This window comes from Camponotus vicinus, unplaced genomic scaffold (assembly GCF_025532165.1).
Source record: "Camponotus vicinus isolate PSW18456_S1 unplaced genomic scaffold, iyCamVici1.0 SCAF_2, whole genome shotgun sequence".
In the NCBI taxonomy this organism is placed as follows: Eukaryota; Metazoa; Arthropoda; class Insecta; order Hymenoptera; family Formicidae; genus Camponotus; species Camponotus vicinus.
In genome coordinates, this window is record NW_028141956.1 from 3,888,712 (window position 1) to 3,910,624 (window position 21,913).

At 33.5% G+C, this 21,913-nt stretch overlaps 1 protein-coding gene across 3 annotated transcripts; it reads left to right on the plus strand.

Annotated features, from left to right (window-relative positions):
* Nucleotides 1–508: 508 nt before the first annotated feature.
* Nucleotides 509–13,437, plus strand: Tg (transglutaminase). 3 transcript variants are annotated; one of them, XM_083091067.1, is made up of 11 exons: nucleotides 509–886; nucleotides 1,780–1,972; nucleotides 8,804–9,153; nucleotides 9,321–9,453; nucleotides 9,692–9,921; nucleotides 10,056–10,369; nucleotides 10,650–10,919; nucleotides 11,035–11,114; nucleotides 11,307–11,451; nucleotides 11,633–11,939; nucleotides 12,065–13,437. In XM_083091067.1, the coding sequence occupies exons 2-11, from the start codon at nucleotides 1,861–1,863 to the stop codon at nucleotides 12,371–12,373; spliced, it is 2,250 nt and encodes a 749-aa protein (XP_082947193.1). In that variant the 5' UTR covers nucleotides 509–886; nucleotides 1,780–1,860; the 3' UTR covers nucleotides 12,374–13,437. The 3 variants fall into 3 exon arrangements, with proteins under 3 accessions (XP_082947193.1, XP_082947191.1, XP_082947194.1); XM_083091065.1 differs by lacking the exons at nucleotides 509–886; nucleotides 1,780–1,972 and adding an exon at nucleotides 8,058–8,236; XM_083091068.1 differs by lacking the exons at nucleotides 509–886; nucleotides 1,780–1,972 and adding an exon at nucleotides 8,131–8,266.
* The last annotated feature ends 8,476 nt before the right edge of the window (nucleotides 13,438–21,913 follow it).

The window sequence follows — 21,913 nt, forward strand, 5'->3', positions numbered from 1 at the left end:
TTACGAAATTCGGAGAACAAATTCTTGTGTTACGTGGACGCTAAAAATATGCATTATTTTCTCTATCATTTACTCATGCTGTCGCGTAAATCTATATATGCATTGCAGCGTTAATGTACTCATTATCCGACAATAATTATTAATTAATATATGAACATATGACAAATTGTATAATAAATATTACTTGTTCTCTGCTCACACTATTATACGTTATGTCAATTAAATCATGCATATATTATACTGTACACGCATGCGAAAATATCTCCAAAGAAGAAAAGTTTGCGATTATTTGACTTCTTTCATTATTATTTTTAATTTCAATAATAAGCAATATATTTAATTTATTGTTTATCCTATATATATATATATATATATATATATATATATATATATAAATTGTAATATCAATTTTTATTAAAAATATAACTTTCTGCAAAAAGATTCTCTCTCTTTCGAGTTGTCCGAATTGATATGAGAATCATATTTCTAGAGAGGAGATACTTATATATATTTGTAATGTTTTTTTATAAGTGATTAGAATATGATAAGTAAAAAATGTAAACTGCATCGAGTTATTAATGAGCGCAGCATCCACTAGAGAGGTGTGTCCTTTCATCGTTGAACCAGTGATATAAAATGCCCACGTTAGCGTATTCGCATATCATTACTATTTTCCTTAGCCGTCTTTCCTAAAAGTTAACCGAAGGTTGGCGGGAGATACATTATCGTCTGCAGTTGATTCTTACTGACAGTCGTTCGACAACCGGCACGGAGATATAACACGTTATTACAATCATCTCGCACACACGCGTTTGAAATGCGTATAGTGACGTGATATGTGCAAAGTTATTTGTAAGAGAAAAATACTTCAGATTGTGTTTTACAGGTACGCAGCTATCAATGTTATTTCAAAGATATTATGTAATTATAAAAAAGTTACATTTATTCTCTCGATAAAAGTATTAAAAAACTAATATTTATAGTTTAACAAGTTTGGAAAATTTTATATATTTATTTATTGCGAATATATATAAAAGAGATTTTTTGTCACATCATTTGAAAGTATTGTACGAATATCTTTATATGAATTTTATATATGAGTTTTTTTTAAATTCATATATATAAAAATTTATAAACTATATGAACTATTGATTGAAGAAAGACATCACACTTATTCATTTACTAATCATAATTTTTATTATACAAATACAAATAAGATCTGTTTAAAAATTATTTAGTAAAAGTTATTGAAATAATATCATAATGTAATGTAACAAAAAAATATTTTTTGATTTTAATTTTTTGATTGAAAATATTATCACGCGATAAAATAATTTCTAATTGAATAAGTTGCCAAGCATATCAGTTTCTTATAAAATATTATTTTCGTTATACTTGTGAGACAATCACGGGAGTTTGATCACGTTGCGATTGACCACAGCCAATTATATCGACCTGTGCCTAAAGTAACCAGCAATGATTAACTAATCAGAGAGTTCTATCAGCAATGATTAACTAATCAGAGAGTTCTATCAGCAATGATTAACTAATCAGAGAATCCTATTTTGAATTTGGCCAATTGGCGACGTGGTCAATCACCCTCCGACAATCATTCATTTATATCTTATTTTAAACAATTTTCATTGTCCTTGATTAAATGTACTTAAGACTTATTGTTAGAATTAAAATTATTTTAGATAAAAAAATGTTTTATAATTGGTAAGATCAAAGTTGAATATTTAGAAAATGATAAATTCATAAACACAAATTTTTTATTAGATTCATCAAGATTTATGCGGATCGAAGGATGGTGTAGAAGACATAACTTTTACACGGATAACGTCTCTCTCAATTATTACAATGATCAAAAAGTGTTGCACGTGTCCGTGTCTTCCCGGATTCAGGGCCGCGTTTAGACCTCAACATATCAGACCTTCGCAGACGCCACGACCGCCTGCAACCATTACTCCCGGTAAGTTAATCCTCTGCTAAAATGATTATTAATTGCTAATTAAATGTACTGACAATTAACACAAAGATGTAAAAAATTATATTTTGAAAAAATAATAATTAAATGCAATGCAATGATATAATAAATAGTATTTGTATGTTAAAGTAAACATAATGAACGTAACATTATTGCACGTATTGCATTATATTCATGTACTGAAGAAATTCTAATTATAATGCTATTATTAATGTTGATTAAAAGTTCGAGAGAGGAGTAACTTTTCGAATAGATTGTTCCCTTAATGTTTTCCCGAGGCGAGCGCAGCTAAATATTCTTGTGAGATTACGATTATCTGCATATCTGCCAAAAGTTTGGATTGCAATAAGAGGAGAATTAAAAATTGCAAGAGAGATAAGAATATTGTCTTACTTATTTCCCTGCTCGAAATGGTTCTTACGTGCTTTCTAGGTCTTACTACGTGAGTTAATAAATTTTAGTGAAATGTCGATTTCTCTCCGACATTTCATCTCGCATTATCGAGATTCGTCGATATCAAAGAAATATAATCACGCATTTATTGTGTGTACGATGTTTATAATTATTAAAAACTGTAATTATTTATTCCTCATTAATGTATACGAACTTGTGTACATAATTTGTGAAAATTATTAAACACAAAAGTAATCATTATTATACTATTAATTCACTGAATAAGATAAGAGTTTTTATGACGCGATATCAATTTAAATTTTCAAAGTCCGCGATTGAGTGAATCTCGATAAAGAGAAGCACATTCCGAGATATATTTGCCCTGACACGTAGTCAATTGACCCCTTTGAGGACGGAGTGCACGGGCAGGACAAAAATCAATTAATGTAAAACGGAGAGATAAGAAGTAAACGTCTGCGCGGTATGAATCATAAAGGCGTAAAATAAAGCCCATATTGCCGAGCGTCTAAAATCGTGACGGAAGCACGTGCCCTATCGAGATAATACAATGAATAATATTTAGTAGAAGCTTCTGGTTTTCTTTAGATCCAATGATCGTGAATTATCACGAGACGCAAACATAATTTTAATCTTTATAATTTTTCGATTCTATGATTTTATCTAAAAAATTCAAAACTGTTGTTTGTTAATACATTATAAAATTGCTGATATATAAATTTCATAAATAAATTTTTAAACGAGTTTTGAAATTATATTTGTAATTGTACGATAAATATGTTAGACATTAAAGGATTATATATTAATTATTAAATGTAAATTAGATCAAGGAGGTTTAATTGTTTGAACACGTGCGATGAAGGATTAAATATCCGAAATATCTAGTTAAGAAGCAAAGTGTTTTTCCAACGTACTTTGAAGTCTATTTTCAGAATATCGGTCAGGGACAAGATGCTATGTGTTCCATAGGTTTTACGATACAACACATGCTAAGAAAATGTGCATTTAATCAATGATTTTTGGTATGATGGAAAATACAACAAACATTTAATATTGTATTACATGTAACGTATGATGTCATTATTATGAAATTATCTAAAAAAAAATCATAAGGTCGTTTTGAATTCAATACGCTGACGATGATTTTATTATCGTGATATAAAGTTAAAAATCGTAAATAATTGACGAGATGAGCATTAATATACGTAGGCGTGAAGATTTTTATCCGTTTAGCATTCATCTTGAATCAAATATCGTTAATTTAATGATGATATTTTGTTATATAATATTTTAAATTAAAGAATGAAAAAAGAAAGATTTAAAATGAAATGAAATCAAAGAATAACATTGTAAAATAAAATGTAATAAAGACAGATGTATATTCTATATATTTTTCCTGTCATTTGCAACTATTTGTTTACGCTTGAATTAGACATATAGGAATCTTAAGAAATTCAATGATATATAAATTTTGCGAGGAACGTAAGAAACACTTGGGAGGATTGTATTCTCTTACGTTCTTGACAGAGAGTTTTTGTACTTTGACAAATGACTGAACGATTTGTAAATAAACGCAGATTCCATCGATGTAACGCACGATTTATTCCTCGTTCGAACATTTACAATTTATCGTTCTCTGGTTAAGAAAATATACATATACTCAAGCAGATGGGAAATCAGTCAGCTTCCGCCTCTCTCGCGAGACGCCGACCTTCATTAAACGGCGTCATCTTGCAGATTATGTATTTGAAATTATTCACTAGGTATACTTGTATCAGTATTGTATTTATATATGTGATTGTATCTGTGCAAGCACTATTTATCATTCATTGTAGACATACATGATAGAGTCTATTAATTCGTTAAAGAAGATGCACGTGTTTGCATTAATCCGCCATGCATAAAGAAAACAATATTTTCGTATCTTTTATTAAAGAGAGAGAAATTTTTATGGTTCAGAACTCTTTAATTTCTAAAGTCTCAGATCGTGAATTATATTAACGAATACTTCTCAGTCTCGCGTTGTCATGAATGAAAGTGAAATTACGCAAGCGGCGCGATGCCGTGATCGCTAAACGGTGATGTCATTTTCGCTGAAGTGTAAGTTCATGTTACTATCAGCATTTTTATTCGAATTATTTAAATTAATCTAAATTTGTTTTTTTTCACATAATCAATAGTGAAAATTATTTCTCAGTAAATATAATTATATTAATATACGAAAATCTAAAAACTACTTTCTTTCATGGATCGCAAGTAGATTGACAGATTAATCGGAGGATTTTCAATCGGGGATCTCCTCATTAAATCAGTCTTTTCCAGATAATTTATTCTATTGACTCATTCTCTTCTATACATGTAAATAACACGACGTGTAACATACAAGCTACTGGACTTTTGCTTCTCGACGCGGATTTATTATACCAAGCGGTGCTTCTCTGATGCTAGATAATTAAGATATCCTGATATGTATCTATGAGAGCATCAGCAAGTTGTTCGTGAACAAGCATTTTGCTCGCACATGCTTTAGGTGTGCAAGATGCTTCCAATAAGAATTGCAAATGCATCTCTTGAATGATAAACATATCGACATATAAATATATATATACGCACACATAGATAAATATATTATAAAAACTGCATCAAATATTCTTTTAAGATTTAATTATTTGAGCGTTTTATATTTGTTGTGTTGAAAAAATACAATTTGCAATATAAATATTTTAATATTAATGCAATATTAATATTTTAGATATAAAAAGAGATAATAGAACTCTTCATTTAATTTCAAATGAATTTTACGTTAATAGAAATATGTAATGTTAAGAGAACTATATGATGTTAAAAATTAAATACGAAACAAGATCTTATTAATTTTTTTTTAAAGAGATCAATCTTAAATTGATCGAAAAATCGATCGATTTAAGCGAGCAAACGCGAGTGATGTCAGTCACTTTTATACTTGGCCGAGTTCTCGGCGTTATTTTTGTTCGGAAACAATACTTACGCATACGTCTGTGATATGAATTTCATTACTGAGTCATTTGAATATCATCATTTTCGTATTAAGATCGATGAAATAAGCGAATTACAATGACAATTGGAGCGCGTATTGTTATTTGCGAATTCAATAATAAGACGAGTAATTTGCATAATCTGTCTTGTTCTTCAAATTGCATCTTGAAATGAATACGATAAATAGAAATCTGATGAAATAACATAATAATTGTTGTCGGCATATCGATGGTTAATTATAGAGCAATCATAATATAGCAAACGTAAGAAATAATTTATAAGAATCGATCTTAATTATCTATCGTGCTATGTTTTTATCATTTTATTGCATACTATGTCGGTTGAGCTTATCTATGTAATTTGTTCTCTCAGCAATTATATTGTTTCATAAAAAACTATATAAAAATTAGTCTCCGTATTAGTCAGTATGCAACGCATATTTTAGTTTTCAGTATAAAACATTTTGCAAAAAAAGAATGTGATTTAGTCTTTAACTATATAAACTTTATTAAAATGCATTTTACTTTGTTTATCATCTAATTAGTCTTTCTTTTTTCCTTAAATAATAATACATTAATTATAAATTCATGTCTTAAGCAACATCTTCAAATCAATTTATGCAGGTAAAAGTGGGTGACGCCAATCAATTGCTTGCAATGACAATGTGTCGGCGCGAAAAATTATATATACACATTGAGATCATGCATAATGAGAGGAGTACTTCTTCAGATTGTATGTGATTGTCGCAAATTGTTTTCTGACTAATAAGGAGTACACCTTGTCTTCCCTTAAATGGCAAAACTTAGTCTCTACGCTTAAGAAACCTGAAATCCACAAACCGATTAGCGGATCGATCTTTTATTAAACTGTATTTTAATCATTTTATTTAACTGTATCTTATTATTAAACTGTATCTTATTAACCAGAAATGGTAATTACAAGTTAATGATAATAGTGACTTCTTCTTGCGTGTGTTTCTAAATATATGTAAACCGGTATATTTATGTTTTATAAAATAAAAATGAATTCGCAAGATTGAAATAAATCATTAAAAAATTTGTGTTTATGAATTATTGAAAAATATTATTTTAATCTTATATATGTATGTGTAATATCTTTTTGTAATATTTCATTGTTTGATTAATATTAATGTTAGATAAATATATTTTTTATGTATGAAACATATTTTTTTATATATAATATATTTTAAAATATTATATATAAGATTTAATTATTATTTATATATACTGCAATAATTTTTAATTGTGCACATGCAAAATTTTGCGCGATTACATTTCATAACAATCAATTAGAATGAAGTAAGTCGTGTTCGCTATTATTGAAAAATCTGCATGCAATTCAGAGTAATAATCGATCTTTTCTCATCATTAATCATCAATGTCGTTCTGATTTGCGGAATTTTATAATTTAGGGATTGTGCAGATCTTTCCCAATGATAGACAATTCTTTTTAAATTCGATTTGTAATGACCTTTTTAATAAGCATGATTATAGGCTTATGTTATTAAATTGATCATGTAGGTGTGCAATCTTTAAATTATACAAAGCGTTATTCACATTTCTGTAGGCGTAACTAATTTTCGTAATCTTATTTGTCCACATTTTAAATGAATACTTGCGAAATTTTGATTTATGGAAACATTTATAAACCTTAAATAAATCTTAAATAGTTAAATATTTATAGAATTTAAACATATAATTCTGAAATTTATATAAGATGAGAGAAAATTTAAATTAAATTACTATTGACTATGATATTTAAAGTTACATATTGTTATATTTAATGACATTACATTATGGAAGGATATCATTACATTATGGAAGGATATCATTACTTTGGCATTTATAATTTGCGTAAGTTACAAATATATCCCTGGACTACTTATGAGAACAATGAGTGTTAAGAATGACGCATTTTTATCTTTTAATACATTACGTGATAACTGCATAATAAAACTGTATTATCGTCATTATAGCCATAAGATGAACTAATATTATAAAGATGACTAATATTTTATTTGTTACGCGCAATCCGTAAAATATAATTATATTATTAGATTTCATACAAAATAATATATCATTTTTAAGTAAAATAATTATTTGTTGCCTAATTTGTTATTTAATAATTATTTATTACTTGACATGTATGATATATATTTTGATAGCAATTTTATTTTATTTGAACAACTTGATTAGAATAATTTCAAAATTTTAATTTTCTTAAATAAGAAATGTTTATTATTGTTACCTTAACGTTTAATATTTTATTAAAGCGTGTAAAAATTCTATAAAAATTTAATTTGTTGATTTTTGAAGCTGTTAAAATTTTCTAACCAGATATATATTATTTTGTTTATTAAAAAATTCAAATAGAGATTTTCGTCGAAATTTACAATAATTAACTGCAATTATAATCGCCGATTAATTTATAAAAATGAAAAGTGGGTGATTCTCTCTCTTTTTTTCTCTATCTATTTCTCTCTCTCTTTCACTCTTTTATTTACGCGGGTGTCACCGATGACGCCATGTATGGTTGCACTCGGTGTTGCAGCACGTTAGTCCTTGAAACTGCTCCTAGAACGCAGTAGAACCTAGGCTATTTTTCCTTCCTCTTTGTCGCCGGCAAAGCTCTTCAGTCATTCGGCAAACTCGCGTTCGGTGCGTTCTTCATCCATGTATCCAGCCTCTCGTTCGTATCCGCAGCCGGCGCAGCCAGATCGCCGTGGGATGTTTTATAGATTTTACGATCGCTACCGGATATTCAACGACCGACGTATCCGGCCGTTTCCGTTTAGATTTTATTGTGAGTCCTGCGCGAAGAATTAGAAACAATGTAATTATTAAAAAAAAATGACATCCAAATTATAAAACGCACTTGTCAGTCTTGTTGCACATATCTAATACATTTACTTCAGAAAATAATTAAATTATTAGATATTAAATTGTCAAATATTACAAAGAAAATAATCCGAAGAATGGAACCGAAATATTCGCTTCATTTGTTATTAATTTTTTTAATTTTATTTTTTACTTGTTTAATATTTTATTTCTTTAAATTATTATTTTTAATAAATTTATTCGCGTGTTATTGATTCTCGCATTGACTCTTATCTTTTAATCTTTCTAATTATTAAAGTGTCATTATAAATCGTTACATTTAGCGAAAAAAGTGAATTAATCCTAAATCACTGAAGATGCTTTTTTATCAACTGACCAAAGACATAATCTTATTCCAAGATTTTTACAAGTATTTATCATTTAATTATTATTCGATTTGCTATTTCCATTTGAATAAAATACTTCATTCTTCCCCTATATTATATTAAAATTTTTATTACACAATTTTTTTCAAAAATGCTGTTATTTATAGGGGAAGATTTTGGCGTTCCAGTATTGACGGTTCATAATGTAGATCCTTGCATTGAAGAGAATGGCGAGAATCATCGGACATCCAGATATGAGCTGATGACCCGTCATGATGACAGAGCGAGACTCGTTGTCAGACGTGGTCAGGAATTTTATCTGCATCTCAGCCTATCTCGAGACTATATTTCTTCCATCGACGGGATTTCCATCGTCTTCACTTTAGACGGCATCGAAAGACCGCAATATGGACACGGGACATTGGTGGCAACCGCTGTGCTCAATCCTGGAGAGATTTCCGAAGCTGCTTGGCAGACCACCATTGACGCTAGAGCACAAAATTTCTTAAGGATAAAGGCAAGTTAGAAGCTTATGAAAGATATGTAGATTTTGTCAGATTTTTCTTATTACTAAGAGAGAGAATGTGATTGAACATATGATCTCATAACTTTAATATACATATGTATCAGGTAAAAAGAATCAGATAAAAAAAATCTTTTATTAACGAAACATATTGCTTTTAGGTTGTATCATCCCCAAATGCAATTATAGGCAAATGGAAAATGGAGATTGACACCAAGAACAAGGAAACTGAAGGAGCTGTCAGTTACACGATGGATCATCCGTTTTATTTGATTTGTAATCCATGGTGCGAAGGTATTTATTTGCAAATGTCTTAATTTCTTTTGTTTTTCAAGAATATTGAGCAACATATCATGCAAGTTTTCCAAATTTTATATTATTGCTTTATAATACATAACAACAGAAAATCTTTTTTAACTTCGCAGAAATCTACGGATTATTGAAAAAAGGAAAAAAATTTTATCTATTGGGGGCTAAGGATTAAAAAATTTCCAATTAATGATTTCAAATTTTGCAAAATACTTTCTTTTAGATGACGTGGTTTACATGGAAAATGAGGCTGAACGTCAAGAATATGTGCTAGCGGAGGATGGTTTAATTTGGCGTGGAAGTCATAATCGTTTGCGACCCACCGTATGGAAATACGCGCAATTCGAACGAGACATTTTGGATAGCGCCTTGCACCTGATGAACTATGTTGGCAAGGTTCGAGTTCCCGGCAGAAACGATCCCGTCATCATAACGCGTTGTTTGTCCGCCGCGGTAAGTTATTTTTCCCATTTTCCTATTTTGGGAAACAATCCTTAAAATACACTTTCCCTCTTTCGAAAATACGAACAAAATGCGTGAAAATTAGAATTTTTAGATTGTCTTTCGTAAGTGCCATCGATTTCTAGGTGAATTCCCCCGATGACAACGGGGCAGTGATGGGAAATTGGTCGGATGATTACGAAGGTGGCACACCACCTACGAGATGGATGGGCTCGCAGAAAATACTCCAGGAATATTACAGAACGAAGAAACCAGTCAAGTACGGACAGTGCTGGGTCTTCTCCGGCGTGTTGGCAACAGTTTGTCGAACTCTCGGTATACCCTGTCGAGTAGTGACCAACTACTCGAGCGCGCATGATACTCAGAGCAGTCTGACTGTGGACTACTTTGTGAATGCTGAGGGCAAAATCATGGAGGAGCTTAACAGCGATTCGATATGGTAATTTAATTTAATTCGATATGGGAAGGAAAGAAAGACGGTCAATTTAATTACAAATCACAAATAAAAGTGAAACTAACTCTAATAAAAATAGAAATAAAACATATATAAAACGATTAGTTTTAATTGTTCAATAATCAGCATAATTTCTTTTAGGGATCAATGTACAATTATGAAGAATCTCGATATATGATTATGATGATATTAATTTAAAATTTAGAAATTTAAAGGATTATAAATTTATTAAAACTATCCGAATTTCTTCTTTTTATCGTAAAAGGAATTTCCACGTCTGGAATGAGGTGTGGATGAAACGATTGGACTTGTCGCCGGATTGTTCGGGATGGCAAGCGATCGATGCCACTCCTCAGGAATTAAGCGAAGGTGCATATCGTTGTGGACCAGCCTCTGTGGTCGCTGTAAAGAAGGGCGAAGTTCTACGTCCCTACGATAACGCGTTCGTCTTTGCCGAAGTGAATGCCGACAAAGTTTTCTGGCGTTACAACGGACCTACACAGCCCTTAAAATTAGTTCGCAAAGATATGTATGGGTACGTGCGAAATGTACTTTTCATACATTGCCAATATATGTCACTTTTTTTTATTATTAAACCGATAATTAGCCTAATTAGATTGAATAATCATCATACAATAATTATGTTACAGCATCGGCCAATTGATTAGCACGAAAGCTGTTGGAAAATGGACGAGAGAAGATATCACGCACACTTACAAATATCCCGAAAGTAAGTGAATTCTTAACAGAAAATTGTGCAATAGAAGGTAATGTCATTACTTAATCAAGAGATAATTTATTTATAATTTAATGATATTACAACTCAAAAAAGTGTATTGATTTTATTTTAATTTTAAAATATTAATGTGATGCACATTTAATTGGCTACTATGAATTATATAAGAATCATGTCTCGTAATAGAGTCTGAGGAAGAACGTGCTGCCATGCTGAAGGCGCTGCGTCAAAGCGAGTCTTTGTTTAGCCGTTATTATCTCAACGAGGAGTTCAACGATATCATGTTCACTTTTGAATTGCGCGATGACATCATAATCGGACAGCCATTTAGGTATTTTTTTTAGTTTATTAATAAAATTAATTTATTATTCTTAAAATACTACTAAAATTATTAATAAAATTCTTCAAATTTTTTCTTCAACTTTTCTTTACAATTGATTGTAGAATTAATTTTTTTAAATGCTTTATTTTATTAGATATAATTATTTAAATTTATTTATATTTTTTGATAGTGTTGTACTATTGATTAAAAATCGGAATTCAATAATGGAATATCGCATATCCGCAATTCTGAGAGTGGAAACTGTCTTGTATACCGGTCGGGTAGGCGATCCGGTGAAGAGATTACATATCGATAGATTAGTCCGGCCAGGAATGCTCGAGGAAATTCGCATGGATGTTTCTTGGGAGGAATACGGTCCTAGATTATTAGATCAATGCGCCTTCAACATTGCTTGTCTCGCTACTGTCAAGGACACGAATTTCGAGTACTTTGCGCAGGATGACTTTCGCGTCAGAAAACCCGACATTAAAATCACGGTAATTATTAGATTATACATATATTATTAAAACTCTTGTCAATGAAAAAAATTAAGGACAGAAAATAGATATGATAACAGATATATATGTATGTTACTATATAAAAATTAAATTTCCTGATTTAGTTACATAACGAGGCAATCGTCGGTCAGACTCTCAACGCTTCGGCCAAGTTTCGCAATCCACTACCAATTCCTTTGAGGAAGGGTACGTTCCTTATTGAAGGGCCTGGTATGGACAAGCAATTGAAGCTGAAACTATCAGAGACTGTCGAGGTGGACGCGGATGCGGAATGTAGCTTTTACATGACACCGAAGTTAGAAGGACGTGCTAGGATAGCGGCGAAATTTTATTCGAAGGAATTGGAGGATGTTGATGGACATTCGGATAATTTTATAGTCAAATCGGCAAAAATAATTAGTAATTATGAATAATCGCGCGCGTGACATTTTCGAGAATACTTTATTTTGAAAATAATAATTTAACATGCGTTTTTATATTTTTACATGATTTACATATGTATTAATCACGCAATAATAATTTTCTAGTGAATACAAAGAAAAAATATAACTATAAAAATATATAATTTTAAAATTATGATCATAATTGCTTGAGTCCAAAAATTGTAACTGAGTAGTGTACATAAAATTAACTAGATTTTTTAATTGTATAAGCATATATCCAAATTTTTAAACAAAAGAGAAAAAACATAAGAATGAGAATACGCGTTTTTATTATTTTTCTTTTAACAAACAATACTAAACAAGTATAATATTTAAGTGAAATATTTAAGTCGAATCATGAAAAAATCAAATTGAAAGAAATACAAAGTGTGTTCATTGATCGTAGAAAAGTAGAACTATAGATAAATAAGATAACAAATTATATAAATAAGTTGAAATGCATGATTAAAACTAATTATTTAATTTATTATCTTTTCTCATATATGATTTTATCGCTATTACCTATGCTATGTGTTCATTTAATGTATTTAAGAAAGCATAACATTTATATACACGCGTTCTTTATGTATATAAATAAAATAATATCTGTGACATACATTTTATCACATTTATGTTCTTATAGTGTTATCATCAAAACAGTTGACGTTCTGTTTACAATCAATGTCAGATATCATCTATGGATGCATCTATGTTAAAAGTTATTATTACGAATAATTTATTGAATGCGAATATTATTGAAATATCGATGTGAGATCAAGGATAGGTAACGAATGTGAAGCAACAACGAAACGCATTGTATTATATATCTTTATGCAAGCCGCTCTCTTAGTTGCGAGTATCTTAGATTATCAGATCTTAGTAATAACTGGACCAATTGAATTCTTAAGAAGTTTAATCAATAGCTTGATTTTCAATATATCTTTATCAAGTCTTTATTTTTAGATCACTATATAATACTTACATTATCAAAAACAACTGATATCAATAAATTTGTTACTAACAGTTAATTCTTAATAGCAAATTTTTTAATATTAGTATGATCATACTGTTTCATTTCCCGCCAACTTGTATCGACATCACGGACTCGATGACGAATGATAGACGTTTAAGGTGAATGTCAGTTACTCTCAAGGAGCAACAGCACGAATGGGGTACCGGTTCGAGCCGCGGCTTCCGCGGTGGGTATCGCGGTAAAAAATTCAATCGACAGAGACTACCTGGCGGTTGATATTAACGACCAGCAATCGAGAGGGTCGCTGTGGCGAGTGTATGATTATTCAGGGAAGAATATGAAAAGAACAGGGATGGATTTAAATTAATGAAATTTCAATTTCGAGTTCTCGCTGAAAATAATCTTATTCAAATAATATATCAACCATTTAAAATTATGCAACGCTATTTGCTTTAAGACTCTTCAACTTTATCTTATTAAAAGCTTATAAAAAAAGGAATAATATAAGAAAAGGGAGTAAGTTTGATTGCATATTGTTTGTATTTTGCATGCAAAACTAAGATATCTTTCATTGTGCTATATTTGTTCTTACCTCAAACAACTTTACGTTTGAGACTTGAAAGATGTAAAACATTCTGTATACTTTACAGAATATACGAAAAAAGATGTTCAACTCCACATTGATTATATTGACTATACTTTTGTCAGAAAGGTTTCGAAAGATAATATTAACTTTAAAATAATTATAACTTTGGACTTTCAGAAAAGCCACCATTCGTCCCTGAAGAAAAAACAGAAGAAGAAGAAGAGTAGGACTTTACGTACGCACGACAGCGGGAGGGAGCAAAAAAGGACGCGGATGATGATGAGCTCTGGGCTGATAGGAGGCCAGGATGATGCGAACGATGTATCACCATCCGGGAAATTAATGTTGAAATATGGTGCTGGATGAATGATACGCGGCGCCCAGGCGGGACCAATAGGGACCAACGAGGAAACGCGCAGTGGCGAAAAAGAGAATTGCGCGGGAGACGAGGTTGTTACGGGATCTATTAATGAATCATCAGTCGAAATAGTAAGGTGGCGAGAATATCGGCGCAACAAATTGGACAGTGAGTTGAAGGGATGAGTGATGAAAGGGAGTAGCTTGGGAGGAGTGATTGGAAGGCAAATATGAATGCGTGTGTTGAATTTTTGTATTTCACTCAAGGATCGCTTTATTAATTTTCTTTGGAATCTCTTTCATTGAATCAAAAATAGTAAACTTTTGTTTTTCGAATTTTCAAAATTCGATTGAGCTTTCTTGTTTCAAGATGAACTTATTTCCGATAAAATCAATTCTCTAAGCGTCGATAGATTCTTTTTCCTAAGCAGGATGCAATCTCGGTTAACATGCGACAGAATGGTTGTATGACGAAGAATCAAGCGGAATGTAAAGGAAAAACGATGAAGACTCGTGGGGAAGAACTCGAGGATGCAGAGACAGAGAAAGAGAGAGGGGGGAGAAAGGAGATGCGCAGGATGATAGTGAGATATGTCTAAATATATAACCGTGACACGTGATGGACGTGTTGCGGCCCCTGTCTACGGGGGTCTCGATGACCGGGGGCTTGGTCCGGGGCCTCGCGCGCGGCCCCGAACCCGCGGCACCCCGCTACGCGCTATGCATCAACACCCGGGATCCATCCCATTATACCTCATCAAAACAACAAACACGCCTTCCACGCTAAACCAACATCCTTTTGTTCCCATCGAATCCCGCGTATCCATCAGGATCGCCGCGCGAAGGATGCACGTCAGTGACGCGATCTCTTCGACGGGGGGTCCCTGAGGTGGGAGGGAAAGGAAGGGGGACCGGGAGGAATTCGAGGAGATCTCGTGAAATGTTATTAATGCCGCGAGGTCAAAGGGATAAGCACGCCCGGGAAACGTCGTCCTGTAGATTTGTACCTGTCTTCGTCTCGTCTCGCAAGGAACGAACAACGAAAGACGTTGATTTTTCTAGTCGAAAAAACGCACGCTGCGATATAAATAATCCGACTGCTTCGGCGAATAAGGAGAGTCCGAGCTCCTACCGCGGGATAGAAGCTGTTTGGGAAAATTAAGACTGGAATTTTTCGGATGAGTTATTCGTCGGAATGAAATCCGTTCAGTCATATTTCAATTTGTAGAGATGGAGAACCTCATGCCATTCCGGGAGTAAACGGAATGTAATAAAATGTGTTACAAAAATATGATATCAATTAATTTTTAACGAGCGAACATGAGATGATATATTTATTAATTTTATTTTACATATATAGAAATTTATGAAAATAAAAACTCGCGTGCAGTAGTGTATGCTCATATGACATATGATATTGACGTAGTTTAGTACTGCAGATCGTTCTTAGATGGCAGCACATAATACTTGCAGTAACGATATTGCACCTGATATTTAAGAATTTCATTCTGATAGTTTTAATAGTAAAATGAGTCATTATATGAAATTAACTTAATACTGCAATCATATGATAAATAAGTCTAGTATATATAAAGTCAATTATCTATTTTTCAAAAATTAAAAAATAGATTTGATCTTTTTTTATAATGATTTAGAACGAAACAATAGTTTATTTGTGGCCTGAGTCGCAAAGTCAATCTTTAATCTCAAAAATAGATAATTGCAATTTTACGATCTCTCTCGATTTCTCACGTTTCCTGCTCTCGTGAGAGTGAGAGAGAAGAGTGTCGCAATGGCTTCTGAAAGTGCTCGAAGCAGATTCGATCGATCAACGACGAGGTTCGGTTGTATCAAGAGCGACTGACAGTTTATTGCCAATCATATACAACAGTAATCAAGGATGGCATCAAACGGGTGTGACCCCAATAATCCATAATGGCTTACTCGTTATGGTCGACATGTCAATCCGGCCACATATCTTGGCCACGTATCCTTCTTCCATCATTTATGAAGCAATTAGACACTTTACATCGCGAATTTTTTTCGCGTAACAAAATTTTTATCTGTCTATTAAGTAAGATGTCTTTATGACACCCTTCATTTCTACTGAATTAATTCAGATTATGTTACACGTATGCAATGAAAACAAAAGACAGAATATCTGATTCCAACTTAACTTATATAAAGAATATATGATTAATAAATCATTATTATTTTATTTTACAGTTATATTTTGTAAAATATTTTATGTATACTGTAAAGTCGCTTTTGCGAGAAAGATTTTTCTTTTCGGTTATATATTATTTTAGTTTACAAAACATCCAAAACATCCATTCAATTTTTTAACATAGAAAACACTTGCAATGAAAATAAATATCTTTAATAATAATAATTAAAATTCAAAATGTTATATGTATGTATATACATATATGTACAATCTTAAAAAATTTAAAAAAAAGATATAGGATTTTTTACAGTCTAATCCAAATGGAATTTGTCAAAAAATATCTTTATTTTGACTCTAACAAGCTATTTTTAATTTTAACATTTAAAAAAAGCTCTTATCTTTTCTCAATTAACAAAATAAATACGATTCATACTTTGTACATAACATAGTCTCATTGACATCAAAAAATTCTCTGAAAGATTTTAATTTCTAGTACACTGATATTGCAGAAAGTGTGTAATTCAACAGGCAGCATGGAAATTAAGCGCAATCACGGTAATTTTAAATAGCAAACAAGGATAATACGTGCTGAGACTGCCCACTTTTCTTTCAATCTGTTCGCTGCACGATGAACGCTATCAAAAGCAAAGTATCTTACACATTTAATTTTAATTTTTTAATTTAATTAAAATATTAAACGCACGCACGTGATATATTTCGCGGCAAAATAATTACCGCAGGAATTGCGCATGTGACTGCTACTTTCTTCTCTGTCATTAAAAAAACTCTTTACAATAAAATGAATGCAGTGAAACGAAAACCGTTTATACTTTTATGTTCTTTTCGTTTCTTTATTTATCATATCATCACGCGCAGACTCATTTATTTAATCTGCAATAATGATTGCAACGTTTATGTTTCTTTATCGCACTAAAATATATTTATCTTACACAGAATGCGAAAATCAAATATTTAGAATTAAATTAAAAATGTCGTGATAATAATTTAATAAAAATTATTTAACCTTGATAAAATATTTTAATGGAATTTAAATAGGAAAAGAGAATATAATACAATTAACAAATAAAATATTGATCGTAATAAGAAACATTGTATAGTACACAGTAATTATTTAAAATAATCACAGTAATTAATATACCTAACAATTATTTTACATGGCATAAAATTTTATTTCTCATGATTATTAATTTGTCCATAAATATAAAATAATCTATAGATATCTTGTACAATTTGTCTAAGTAGTCAGATGTATATGTATCAAGTATTTTGATCGGTTTGAAATGGCAGGCATACGAGATTAATTCTGGTTCACGTTCGTTTCCTGTCAATCTGCCTTCACTACCTCGGTCAGCTTGTAACGCCGTCTGACACTTTATTATTTGCACTTTTTCGTTTGCACGGTGACACCCTGCTGCCAGACTTGTTCAAACAAAGGGTGACAGCGAATCGATTGTATAATGATGAAGGGCGTAGTAATTCGATGAATTAGAAAATAATATCACATACCCCTTGGTTTTGAAATAGCAAGATAAACTTAATGTAATGGAGATTCTTGTTGGTTTCAAGACAGGTTTATAAATCTGTATTGCATATTTCAGTAAACAATTATTTAGCTATTCGAGATATTTTGCAATTTTCTACGGCTCTTGAAAAGGTTCCGACCACAAAAGATTAAAAATTCGTAACGCAAGCGGAAATAATTTCTCATATGCAGATTCGCGGCATCGAATTCGGCGGTCCAATTTCCATAGGCGCGTCCGGGGAGAAGGAGGATGTTTACATAGGTAAAGCCTAGGCAGTTGCGAGCGTATTTACACGAGGATTTCCCTGCGGCGAGTCGAGCCACAGGGCGAATTGGATACCGACTCCGTCGTCTCGTCCGTATCGTCGACGAAGGGTAGCGTTGGGTCTGGATAAGGGTCGTAGGAGGGATCTCCTCCGTCGTCCTCGACGGCGGAGAAGAGGGGAGGGAAACGAATAAAAAGGGGGCCGAGAAATGGCGCGGATGCCTCATTACGCATGCACCCCTGGCGGAGGGATGCAAGCGAGTGAGCGAGTGACTGACTGACGTACCTCCTCGTCACGCATACGCTCACACGTGTGCACGTGAACGCAACGTCCACGTGCGCGGACACGCCTATTTTATCTTGCCGAGTGTGAGGAGCTTTGCATACATACGAGAGAGGATCGGGATGCGCGATCGTGCACGTGCGTATCATGTATTGCGGCGAACGTCGCGTCGTCGGTTTTCATTCCCGCGCGTTGAGAGAAAAGTGTTGGTTGTTTGATACGGAAAGAAAAAAATCTGCCGATGGAAACGTCGGACAGCGACTCCAGATATCTTATAATAATTGAATGTGTAAGTTAGAAAGAATTCGAAGTAAAATCTATCGGAAACGCCGCGGAAGTTGAAAAGAACGTTTTATTTGTATACCAAATATCGTGCTATTAAAATAAGATTATATTCGATGTCTAAGGGGATTGTGTACTTTGCAAAGATTTATTTATTAGTCGTATTTATTAGATATTCTCAGTGCTTTTATTAACGAATAGTAAAAGTTCAGCTTTAAATGTTTGAATTTATAGATCTTTGAATGTTATTCTTTTGCGCTTTTCTTTTTCTTTAAATTTTTAATACATCAAATTTCAATATTTTTGTATTTTCGAATCTCAAGTTTTTTAATCTTGACTAAAATCATAGAACATTTTTTATAAGATGTTTAAATTGTAAACTTATTTTTATCTTTATACAATAAATGATGGGGATTTTCACATATGAAATTATATTACGTCCAAGTGATCTTTATAAAAATCGATTTATCGCAAATGTATCTGTCTAAATCTTGACACACAAAAATACAAAGTGGTGTGTGTACAACAACAATTCCGACAAAGCCGCATTAAGGCGCGTCGCGACCCGCCCTCTGTGTAAACCAACCCCCTCTCCTCTTCCTTCTCTGCCATCCTCCTGTCTCTCCTTCAACCCTCGACAACCTTCCTCACTGTTTCCATCTCTTCCTACCCTCGTGGCGCCCTAATTGCGCCAAACTCCCCTTCCCCCTCCTGGCAGCTAGTCACTTTACCATAATCTCCTGGGTAATGGGGTCCCGTGTGCGCGAGCGCGAGCACCCTCTCGACAATCCCTCGCGCGCGCGTTCGGGGTTGCGTCGCGATCGAAGACTCGCTCTTTGTCGACTCCGGCAGATTCTCGCGGAAATTGCTCCATCGCGTATAGACTTTTTCTACCCTGAGAATAAAAGTCGCGAACAAGCAACGCGCGGCTTTTTCTTAACTCAATTACGCATTAAGAGACGCTTTCTCCGATTCCACGAGAATAGGAATTAATTATTAAATATTAAAGAGCGATTTTTCTTTCAATCCAACAAGTCGCACAATAAGATTTTCTGTTATTCTTATAAATTGAATGTCTTATGAATTGAGTGATGGCGTTTCTGCCATCACTCTTAAATTTTATTCCAATTTGATTTTTTTAAATATCTTTCATAAGAGTTAGATTTATTGAGATTTTTGTTATTTTCCGTTAACGTAAAATTAATTAATTCTTTCTTAATCTTAAATATTTTATATTAAATATATAGATTCGCGAATTATGTAGGATATTTTACAATATTTGTAATTATTGGCCGATATATGTAAATTGGTGCAAAAAGTAAAGTAATAACAGAGCAGAAATACACTAGAATAACTATAATAGCGTGTAGATGACAATAGCAACAGCTAGTAATAGATGCGAAAATAATAATAGATTATCTATTATTGTGTCTGGCAAGCGCGTCGACGAGAAAATTAACAGGCCCCTTAACAAAGTAGCTGATGGACCGCCAAAAGTTTCTCCGTCGGCGATTTGAGTTTAGAAAGAGGCTTACTTCCTGACTAGATATCTACAATTACGGCCCAATTACGATGCATAATGGCGACACACGGTGCGCGATCCGAAATTGGCAGCAATTTGGGCGACAAGCGATTAGGACACGCGATCTATAACGGAAGCAGCCATCACGTCACGCCAATTATGCCTCCTATTTTCAAGCGAGCCGCGAAGTGCCATTGTCGCCGGGCAGAGAAAAGAAGAAATCGGGGCATTTTTTTGCGTGTCGCCCGAATGTGCCGGCAAGCTGTCAAAACCTGTCATTTCGCGTTCGCGAGCCTAACCGGCTCGACCTGGTCGTAATAGGGCCCCAATCGACAGAGATGGCCGACACAATGGCCGCGAATAACCGGGCGGCCTTTCGTAGTGGCTGTTTAGCCGCCTTAAACGAAGATCTGCCTGCCTGCTAAACACCGACACGCGATTCCGTGGCATCTGTCGACCGTCTCTCGTGATACCCAATGACTAGAAAAAGTCGTTCTTTGTCGGCGACAAAACATCCCGAAACTGCGAACCGCGCTAAAGACGCGACATGCATCGGAATACCGTAGAGATTGAATCCTGAATTCTTAAAACGTACCCCAAATCCTCAGGTATTTTTATACTTTGTGTCTTCAAAATCCGAGATTCAGAGATCTTTATGAATTTTCAGATCTTTACTAAGGTTTCTAATTTATCGATTTTAATTAATTTTCTATTTGTACTCTATCAATCTGAGAAGTACACTTTCTTGATTTTTAATTTGATGATTAAATAATCGACAAGAGATATACTTAAAAAATTCTTAATTCAAAATATCTAAATTCTAACTTTTACTAAAACAAAAAGAATTCTAAATCGATGAAAAGTGCCATCCCAGAGACACTATTATTAACGCGAAAGGATCTGGCGATGATCTCCGCTCGTCGTTCCTCTTTTACGCATTGAAACAACATCAGAGCTAATTGCAACCCCTTCGCGCGTAATTCCAGGGAGATCCATTAGCGATAAATTGATCGACGCGCGGCAATAATAGACACGCGTGGACGCTAAACCCTCGTAAAGTTCAGGATCGAAGTTTTCAGAAGCGCGCTGGAAGCCAGGGGAAGAAGGACAGCTTTCAGGATCGCATCCGCGCATCGTTTCGTCTCCGGGGGACGACTTGGAACGGCAGGAGAGAGGGACGATTTGCACACTCGGTTGACATCGAGATCCAGCGACGTGTCTAATTGGAGCCACTTTAACCGCGAGGGCGGGTAGGGTGGGATAAGCCATCCACCACCGCTGGGAGATCACCCTCCAGGCTTATAACCGCCAGGGAGATCTTCCGCGAGCCTCTACCCTCGGTGGTTACACATACACAAAGTGTCCTCTCTCCCCTGCAACATCGCTGGCCGCTTCCCCGAGCCGTTGTGTATCCTACAGCGAATCCAGCGTAAATAATGCCGATTATCCCCCCGGCAATTGTTTTATCGACCGGACTGTCCCGTTCGAGGAGAAATCTACGGGGAAAATAGGAGGCAGGGTTGAGGAGGCTTCGTTGCCGCTTCTTTCCCCTC